Source organism: Arachis stenosperma, chromosome 5 (genome assembly GCF_014773155.1).
Source record: "Arachis stenosperma cultivar V10309 chromosome 5, arast.V10309.gnm1.PFL2, whole genome shotgun sequence".
Lineage (NCBI taxonomy): Eukaryota > Viridiplantae > Streptophyta > Magnoliopsida > Fabales > Fabaceae > Arachis > Arachis stenosperma.
The window spans coordinates 131,946,382-131,956,827 of record NC_080381.1 but is presented as its reverse complement, the minus strand read 5'-3'; the positions used below and the strand labels follow the sequence as shown (position 1 = coordinate 131,956,827).

The 10,446-nt window shown below is 26.1% G+C and overlaps 1 protein-coding gene across 1 annotated transcript; it reads right to left on the bottom strand.

Annotated features, from left to right (window-relative positions):
• Window positions 1-466: 466 nt before the first annotated feature.
• LOC130982847 ((-)-isopiperitenol/(-)-carveol dehydrogenase, mitochondrial-like) lies at window positions 467-10,213 on the bottom strand. The gene is made up of 2 exons (XM_057906966.1): window positions 9,950-10,213; window positions 467-1,245 (listed from the first exon to the last, which is right to left on the bottom strand). The coding sequence occupies exons 1-2, from the start codon at window positions 10,144-10,146 to the stop codon at window positions 642-644; spliced, it is 801 nt and encodes a 266-aa protein (XP_057762949.1). The 5' UTR covers window positions 10,147-10,213; the 3' UTR covers window positions 467-641.
• Between the last annotated feature and the right edge of the window lie 233 nt (window positions 10,214-10,446).

Genomic DNA, 10,446 nt, shown 5'->3' with positions numbered 1-10,446 from the left:
CGATATATATATATTATTTTAATATTAAATAAAAAATTTTAGTAAAATTATTTTCAATATCAATATATATTAATTGTTATATATATTAACAGTGGTAAGATTTTTTTATTTAATATTAAAATAATATATATTAATATTAAAAAATTAATAGTAAAATATAAAAATAATTATTAACAAAAATTTTGATAAAATCACAATTTAATAATTAAAAAATTATCGAAGGGTAGGTATCTTAAAAAAATAATTTAATTATTATTTTTTCAAAAATATTTTAATAAAAATATAATTTAATTAATAAAAAATAATTTATTAAAGGATATTTTGGTAAGTAAAATTTAATGATAAAAAATAAAATTTTTGTTAATGAATATTTTTTAAAAAAATAATTTATTTTTTTAAAATGAATAAAATTAATATTAGTTAATACAACAAATTTAAAATAAATTAAAGAGGAGGTTTTTTAAAATTAAAAAAAATGTACATTTATAAAATAGAAGAAAAAAAATGTCATTTTATCACCTCACAAAAAAAGAATATAGAATTTTCTCAATAATTTATATCTTGAATGAAACAACAAAGTTCCGCTTCCTACCGAAGAATACCAGAACCGCTTCCAATATATAAAACATCAACTAAAAGTGTCAACCACCGATATAACTACCATCGACTACCAGGTCATGTCCGGTGACAAATTCGGAGTCACCGGACACGAGAAACAGCACCGCGTCGGCAACATGCTTCGGAGTCAAAACCATACCCTTCAACCTTGCGTTATGCGCGTACAGCATTTGCATCTCCTCCGTCTCCAACCCAAACGACGCACAGGTCAGGGGCGTGGCCAGCGCGTTGGGGGAAACGCAATTCACCCTAATGCCGTGCGCTGCGAGCTGTAGGCTTGCCGCTCGCACTAACCCGAGAACCGCGTGCTTTGACATGGTGTAGTCGACACGCCGGGGAGTACCGTGTGTGGCGGCCACGCTGCCCGTGCACACGATACTGCCTCTCACGCGCCCCTCCATCATGGCACGCGCCGCGTGTTTGACGCAGAGGGCCATGCCGCGAGCATTGACAGCGAAGAGGCGGTCGAATTGGGAGATGTCAAGGTCGAGGACCGTCTGGTCTGAAGGGCTTAAGATGCCAGCGTTGCTGAACATGATGTCCAATTTTCCGTGAGAGTTGACTGTTGTGTTCACAAGGATTTTTACTTGATCCTCGTTTGCCACGTCACAGTGGACGTAGGTGCACCTGCGAATGTTTCCAAGGAAAAATATCATATAGAAAAAGTAGAATAAACGGCCTAATCACTCAAATTGATCTTTGAAAAGTTTTAGACTGAATTTTTGATATTTAATAAAAATTTTAGTTAGGGGTAAAAAAAATAAAAATAAAAAATCAACATCATTCAACAAATAAACTTAATTACTCAAACTTTTTTAAATTATTATTTTTTTTCCTTTTCACTTCTTTTTACTTTTTAAATACTAAAATTTTATTTACTTATTATTCACCACCTCTTATTCGTTGCTAATGACTTTAAATTTTAAACTCTAAACCTAAATTTAAATTTTAAATTATAATTTTTAAACTATAAATCTTAAATTATATATTTTAAATTAGTTTTATTTTATTTCACCTTCAAATATTTTTTTAATTAATTATTTTTATATTTTTATTTTTTAAAATTTTAGATGTTTATATTTAATATTCAATTTACATATTTATTAGTTTAAAAAATACCGACTCCTAAGACTTTTTCTTCTAAAAAAATATTATCCTTTAAAAGTTTTCGAAGATATCACTCTTATCGAAGAGACAATTAATCCTTTCATCGATTTCAATCAAATTTTTTACATATGTTCTAGATAATTAGGTATCAAAAAATACACTTTAAAAAAAATTAGTTTCCTTTCAAAATAAGAAGGACTAATATATTCGACGAAAGTATCTTTTAAGGACTTAAAGAAAATAAAAATTTATTAGACTAAAGTCTTCGATCTAGACTCTAAAAATTAATTTGGATGTTGTTGGTACTAAAAATGAATTTTTCAATAAGAAAACATTTTGACTACAAATTGTGTCAATCTGATGAAATTAGTTAAAATTAGCAATAGATGTAGAGACGAGCAAGTCGAATTCAAAATAAAGATGGTACAATAGCATTGAAGTTGAAAATTTTCAACACGTGAAAAAAAGATTGAAAAACAGTTATTATTTTTCTTGAACATTGATAAACTCCATTTTGTTGTTATAAATTGTATTGAAAAATATGAAATTTATCAACTAAATCACACAATTTTGGCTTAATTCATGGAGTTTTTCAATTATTACTTCCAATGAACTCAGGAGTGAAAAATATGCTTTTTATACTCTTAATCATTGATTTTTCTTAATTCTTATTTTTATGTCATTCGATGTCGTGATCAATTTTATTTAAGTGTTTCAGAGTTAAGACCCTTCAGTAACTACAAAGAATCGAAAAGAACGGAGCAAACAAGCAAATTTAGGAAGCAATTTGAAGCGAAAGTTGTTGAAGTCCTCGCATGGGCGAGCTTATGTCGCTCGTGAGAGTTCTTCGTGTAGGCGAGCTTCTGTCGCCCGTGCAAGTTATCCGCGAAAGCAAATTTCCTTCGCATCAGCAAGATTCTCTCATGCACGAGATTCTTGTATGCGCAAGACTTTTTCGCCTGAGCGAAAAACCTCCACATGCTTGGATTAATAAAAACATGTGCTTCTTCGTTTTGGACTTCCAAAAGGTCCCCAATTGCCATATTCTAAAGCATTTTGGGTGCCAAGATAATGGAGAGAGGGGACACATTTATATATTTATATTTTACACATTATTTTTTTTAGCTTTTAGGGAGATTCTAGAGAGAGAAGCTCTAACTTCTCTCTATAATCCCTAGGATTTTACTTAATTTTCTTGTTAGTTTTAGATTTTAGTCTTGTTTATTTATATAGTTTTAATTTTGTTTTCTTATTCTTGGATTATAATTCTCTTAGACTTTGGTGTTAGTTTGCTTTCTTCCATTTTGTTATTTGATGAACTTGTGAATTCTTGAGTTTTATTAATAAAGTTGATATTTTAAGTTTCATATTTGCTTGTTTAAGTTGTTGATGTTGTTTCTTAAATTTAGTAGTTGTAGGTTTTATCAATGTTGCGCAATGCAATGTATGATGTTTTATTTTTATACATTTTAAGTGTTTGATAAAATGGTTGGATTAGTTATAGAGTAGAATTTTTAACTATTGCATTGGGTTGGTAACTTATGTGATCTTGAGTTACTAATATTCAAGTTATTTGATAATTTAGAGATTTTAATTAATCTTGTTTCTATTGACGCTAATATTTTGCTAATTTAATTAGTAAATTGATTAGAACTTATGGATTAGGATTAGTTAAGCCCGGTTGACTTTTCTCACCATTTAGAGGTTGACGAATGGAGTTTGCTCTTTATAATTATCATGTTGTGGTTAGTGACTAGGATAGTGATCCTTAACCATCAATTCTTTTCAGGATCTTTCTTAGTTAATTTCCTTAATTGTCTTAGTTTAATTACTATTTGATATTTATTTATTGTTTGCTTCTTTAATTTCTTGTGATTTAGCTTCTTGTTTATTGTAATCAAAACTTCTAATTTCTCATAGCCAATAATTGAACACTCGATTATAATTCTTAGGGAGAATGACTCGAGATTTAAAACTCTCGGTAATTGATTTGAATTGTGACAATTTTTTAAACTTTGATAGAGTTATTTTCTTATTTAGAATTATGCTTACAATGAAATTTGAGTTTTATAACTTGTGAATTTTTAAACTGGTGTTTAGCCATGCATCAAACGTCAAGACTTTTTACTCCATCTTCAAACTGAATTGAGAATATAGGTGCGAATTTTGGAGTGTAAGCTGAAGAGAACGTGAGATTTGAAGACTAAAGTAAGAGAAGACGTGGGATGTCAAAACTTGGGAGTCAAGATTCTTCATGGTCAAGGCAAGGTCGTGGCTTGAAAAAAATGAGGAAGCTAGATCGTGGTGAAGATTCTTCATGGTCTTTATAAGTAAGAGAAGTTCTGATGAGTTCAAAGACTTCAATAAAAAATATTTCATCATCACACAAGAACTCTGCAAAAATTTTCAGTCCCAGCAACGCAACGACCAATGGAAGATCATGGAGTGCAAGTGCATGTGAATGTTAGGAGTCTATTTTTATTTTATTTTTCTTTGTTTTTTCTGTTTTAATTCATTTCTTTGCTTTTAATATTTTTATTTTTATTTTTCTTTCTTTTAGTTTCAATTTTATTCTTTCATTTATTTTACGTACTTCCTTTTATTTGCTACAATTTGCCAACAGTATTTTGACAAAGCTTATTTTGCACAAACGCTAAGTAATTCCCGAGTCAAACCCACTCTTTTTTAGAGGAGTCATATCGGTTCCCCGAATTAAGATTTTGACACAAGCTTGATTCGACACCCTATCAAGGTTACCAAAAATCAAGTGAAACAAATTGGCACGCTCAGTAGGACACTGGGTTAAATAACGTGTCAAATTTTGCATATGCTTACGTAGTGACAAATTAATTATGTTTGATAGAGCCTCTACTTTGACGAATACGTCGAATAATAACACTGGTAAAAATACAAGAGGCCTAAAGACAGAGGCTGGCCCATTAAGTCAAAGGATGAACCCTGTGTTAATAGAAGAAGTCTCTTTGACAGTACCCAATACATGGCCTCCATATGGATTACCTCCAAATTACTATCCACCAATGAAAGACCCTAACATGGGATTTATAGGAGGTATGACCATTACGAGGAATAATCCTTGTATAACCCAACATCTCCTCTAGAATACTTTCCAGTGGGTATACTGACTCACTATAACCCTAATATGACAAATTATAATACTTATCAATATTTGATAAGCAATCACCCATATTTAGGATCGGTCCAATGTCCTTGCAATCTAATGTAATAATGCTAAATGTTGTTTCGGCACAAGCCACGGGGGCAACCCAATGAAGTTTCCAGTTGGTGGAGGACGTGCCTCTATGTTTCTAGGAATGTCGAGACAATTAAGTTTCTGACAAAATAACGTCTCCTAACGCCGTCGAATCTTTGGCCATGTTTAGACAACAAATTGAGAATAACCATCATGATTTAGTCAATATGCTTACACAGCAAATGGCTACAGTTTAAATCCTATAATAAAAAATAATTATGTAAGGATAGAGCAGATAGCTACGGGTCGATGATATTACAGAAGCAGTCATCAATCAATCGTTTGTACCGCCAATAGGTGGAATGCAGGTTAATAATCTTCCTCTAATGTTAAATAGAGGAGATGATCTAAATAAAATGTTGAATGAGATGAGAGCAAACAATACTGCTCAAGTTTATGGTCAAAATATAATCCAAGTTATCAAACAAATTTTAAAGAAAGCAGGGTTTAATATAGGAATGACAAATTAACTCTATTTTATATCCCCCTTTTCAGATTATGCTTTACAGACTGAACTCTCCAAGGGAGTCAAAACTCCCAAATCCTTCACTAAATTTGCAGGAGAAAATCGATGGTCGAGCACATAGCTCGTTATATAGTGAAAATCGATGAATTAGCTAGTAATGAATATTTAAAAATAATATATTTTCTCTCTTCTCTGACAAAGAATTTATTCACATGATTTTCAAACTTGCAACCTAACTCAATTTATAGTTGGATTCAGTTAGAAAGAAGTTTTAATGATCAATTCTTTAGAGGTGAAATGAAAGTAACGTTGTCTGATTTATTCACAGTGAGAAAGAAAAAATCTGAGTTGATCGATGACTATTTGATTCAATTCAAGAATATGAGAAACAAATGTTTTAGTCAAATAGTTTCTGAAAGATTACTCGTTTTTCAAATGGATCTTCGAAAGATTTTTTTAATCAAATTCGTCCTTTAAAGATTTTTAAATTAGTCATGTTAGTCCTTCTGTCATTTTCTTTGTTGATGGTGTCAAAATTTGCTAATGTAACACGTTAAGTGACACCACAACACACAATTAGAAGTCTTAATTGACTATTAACATAATAAGTTTATGAAATTAGATCAAATCAAAACCTAATTGAGGGAGAAATTTAAACCATTAGAATTCTTTAGTTTAAAGTTTATTTGATCTACTTTTATAAACTAATCATATTAATAGTCAATTAGGACTATTAGATATGTATTATGATATATACCACATTAACAAACTCTGACGCTGTTAGCAATAGAAGTGACGGAAAGACTAATATGATTAATTTAAAATCTTTAAAAAACGAATTTAATTAAAAGAATTTTTCAAGAATCAATTTGAAGAATAAGTAATTTTTTAAGAACTAATTTTTCCATTTATTCTATGAAAATTCGATCCCAAAAAATTTAATTTCAGAATACATACATACGTATATAATATTTGATTATTTTCGTTATATTTTTAAATTTTTTAGAAGTGTTTTTATTATTTTAATCTATCAAGAATATTTTTGTTAAGCACCCAAATCTTTTTTGTATTTTACACCTTTTTCCATACAATATACAATAGATGCATGGTTGGATACTTATTTAAATACTTGTGGCATAATCACTTATTTTATAGCTACAAGATTATAAATATTGTATAATAAATACGCAAATATTTTAAAAGAAATTAGTTTATAATGTCGAGTGTTTTATTGAAATATTTGCTGTGCACAGTTACAATTTAGTATGTAGTTTTTTAGATAGTGTTTGTTTTCGAAAACAGGATATAGAGATATGGACAACGAATATTTAAAATATATTTAAAGGTGGAGATATGGACACGAAACATATTATTTTTAGGACACTATTTTATATTTTTATATCTACTTTTTTATGAAGAACAATAATGATGGACACAAAATTTGAAAAAGTGGACTCATATTTTTTTATCAAAATTTTTTTCTTTCTATCCATAAATATTTTTTATTATTTTACTATTATCTCTTTTTATTTTTTTTTTAATTTTAGCTTCTTCTTTACATCGTAATTGTCTTTTTTTGTAGATATTTTTTTTAATAGAATTTCTTACTTGACTGGATAATTAATTTATTTTTCTTTATTGTTCATTCTCTTTTCTATGGCATGTTATATTAATGAAGACTTAATTTATTTTTCTACTTTATGTTACTTTATTATTCTTAATTTTGTACTTTAATATCATTTTTATCTTATTGGTTTATAGGCCAATTCTTTTTGTAATTTTTTGTATTTCTACATACTCTTATTTTTTATTAAATTAATTTGTATTTAATGTAAAAAATTTAAAATCATATGACTATTTTAGTCATTTTGTATAATATCTTAATTTTATCCATATCTATCCAAATATAATATAAAATATTACATTAGTATTTTATTTATAGTATCCAAACACAATACATAAAAATTTAATTTTTAATATTTTTATTTTATTATTTCTGTTTTAATGTCATATTATGTCCTATCTCCAATCTTACATATATGTTATTTGTACTTGTGTCCTATGGCCTATATATACTTGACTCCCAGTTTCCTCTCAAAAACACTTTAGGATTAGTTTCTAGATGTACTACTTTAATTTTGCTAATACTTTTTTCCATGGGGCATGTTAATAATAAGAGAAAAATACATTTTTCTCTTCTAAAAAATGTTAAAAAGATATTTTTTCTCCTTTATTAATAAAATATGCATTTTTTTTGTTATAATTTTTAAAAAAAAATTTAATTTATTTTAATTTTTTTGTATTAACTAATATTAATTTTATTTATTTTTTAAAAAAAAATAAATTATTTTTATAAAAATATTTTTTAATAAAAATTTTATTTTTTATCATTAAATTTTTACCAAAATATTTTTTAATAAATTATTTTTTTATTGATTAAATTATATTTTTATAAAAATATTTTTTAATAATTAAAATTATTTTTTCTAAAATACCGTTCAGTAATTTTTTAATTATTAAATTAAGATTTTATAAAAAATTTTATTAACAATTATAATATATATTATTTTAATATTAAATAAAAAAATCTTGATAAGATTATTTTTTGATATTAATCTATATTAATTGTTATACATATTAAAAGTGATAAGATCGATTTTTTTATTTAATGTTAAAATAATATATATTGATATCAAAAAATTAATAATAAAATATAAAAATAATTGTTAATAAAAATGTTGGTAAAATTATAATTTAATAATCAAAAAATTATTAAAGGATATTTTAGAAAAAATAATTTAATTATTAATTTTTTAAAAAATATTTTGATAAAAATATAATTTAATCAATAAAAAAAATTTATTAAAAAATGTTTTGATAAGCAAAATTTAATGACAAAAAAATAAAATTTTGCTAAAGGATATTTTTGTAAAAAATAATTTTTTAAAAAAATAGATAAAATTAGCATTAGTTAACACAAAAAATTTTAAATAGATTAAAGAAGAGGTATTTTAAAAATTATAAGAGAGAAAAATATATTTTTTACAAATAAAGAAAAGGAAAATATTATTTTAATATTTTTCAAAAGAATAGAATGAAATTTTCTCTAATAATAATGATGTTAATCTAAATATTATACATTTTGTTTAAATTAATATTTTGTAAACAATTTTTTAACAACTGTATTTTCAGTAGAAATAAATGATCATAATCATGGAAAAAATGAATTGTGCTGAATTCGAATTTGATGCATAATATATCCCTTGCATTATATATGGTATTGAAACTTTTGAATAAAATACTTTTGGTAGGGAACTAATTAAGGACGCTTAATAAATTATTGAATTAGACAGGTGATTGCGATAGCCAATATATAATCAAAAGAAAGAAACACGTTTTTTTAAGATGGCTTCATCGTGCCCACTTCCCATCACTGCTTTTATATCAGCTGAGAGCGAAATATATACACAAAAGATAAAAAAAATAAAGGGTAATGTTAGGTAATTAATGATTTTTTTAAATAATATAAATAATTTTTAATTAAATGAAAATATACTATACTTTTAAATTATTTATTTAAATTTTAATATTAAAATAACTATCCGTACATCTAATAAAATGAACATCCAAATTTATATTGTTTAGTATTTTTATTGTCTACCTATACTTTTTCAAAAATAAAAATTCACGTAGAATTGTCTAGTTAATTAATAATGAAAAGTTATTAAAAAATATTTTAATTAAATTTATTAAATTATCTAATATTATTTAACTGTCAATTTTAACTAAAAATAATTGTATATAAATTTTTACTATAAAAAATTATTCGTATAAAAATATTTTTATGTAATATAATAATTAAAATATTAATAATATTGTGTTAAATAAGTTAATTATATATAAAAAAATTATTTAATAATTTTTAATTGTTATCTTTGTGTAAAATATTATTGTGTGAGTAGAATTTATAAATTCTTATATATGGTAAAATGGATGCTGATATTCAAATATGTTAATGTTAAATTTTATGGATTACTCAAATACTTTTGAAAACTAATTCATTTTAATAAATATTAGAAAAAAATTTATATTAATTTTCTCTAACAATATTTAGTTAATTTTCTCTTTTTCTATTTACTTTGAAAAAAAACTATATATTTTTAAATTTTTTGTTTACTTGAAATAATTCTTTAATTGGATCGATTATGTTATAAAAAATAAATAAACTGAAAATTTTTTAAATGATTATATCCAAACCTAATTCATCAAAGTATTTCTCAAAATATACTCACCATAATCTAGAAAAAAAAAATATTAGCGTTGATGTGTTAAGGATATACATGTCACATAAAATTACCTAGATAAAACAGCAAGCTAGCGTTGACCTAAGACGGAGTTCAAATGTTATTTATTTTTTTAAAGAAGTATTTTTCATTATTTATGAATACATCATGGAAATAATTAAATAGCATATATCTAAGATGAACCTGTGAAAGCCAATAGATGCAGCTACTTGGTTGCCGAGATCATCTTGGATGTCTGCTATCACCACCATACTTGCACCTTGCTCTACAAACAGACGGGCTGCGGCTTCGCCGATGCCGCTTGCCCCGCCGGTGACTATGGCTACTTTGCCGGCCAACTTGTGGCCGGAACTACCAACGGAATTAGCTGTCTCAGGCATTTTTTTATTTGAACGATAGTTATGGGGAAACACTATGGATGGAGAATGGAGCAGTCTTGTATGTTTGCTTGTTAGTTAGTATTAAGAATTCATTCATTATTGACTCTGACACGTGGGGACAATTTAATTTATTACTCACCCAAACCGACCCAATATCCTCTAATTAATTTAAATTTTATCTATTTTATGTCTTACAAATACATCGTTAAATTTATAAATTAAATTTTTTTTGTTAAAAATATAAAAAATTTAAATTTTTAATATAAGTATTTTATATTTATTAAATAAAAATATTTACAA

Coding starts and splice junctions, on each gene's coding strand:
- LOC130982847 (XM_057906966.1), bottom strand. CDS start 10,146: ATGCCTGAGACAGCTAATTCCGTTGGTAGTTCCGGCCACAAGTTGGCC. Junction 1,246..9,949: donor GCATCTATTGGCTTTCACAG/GTTCATCTTAGA, acceptor AAACATTCGCAG/GTGCACCTACGTCCACTGTG.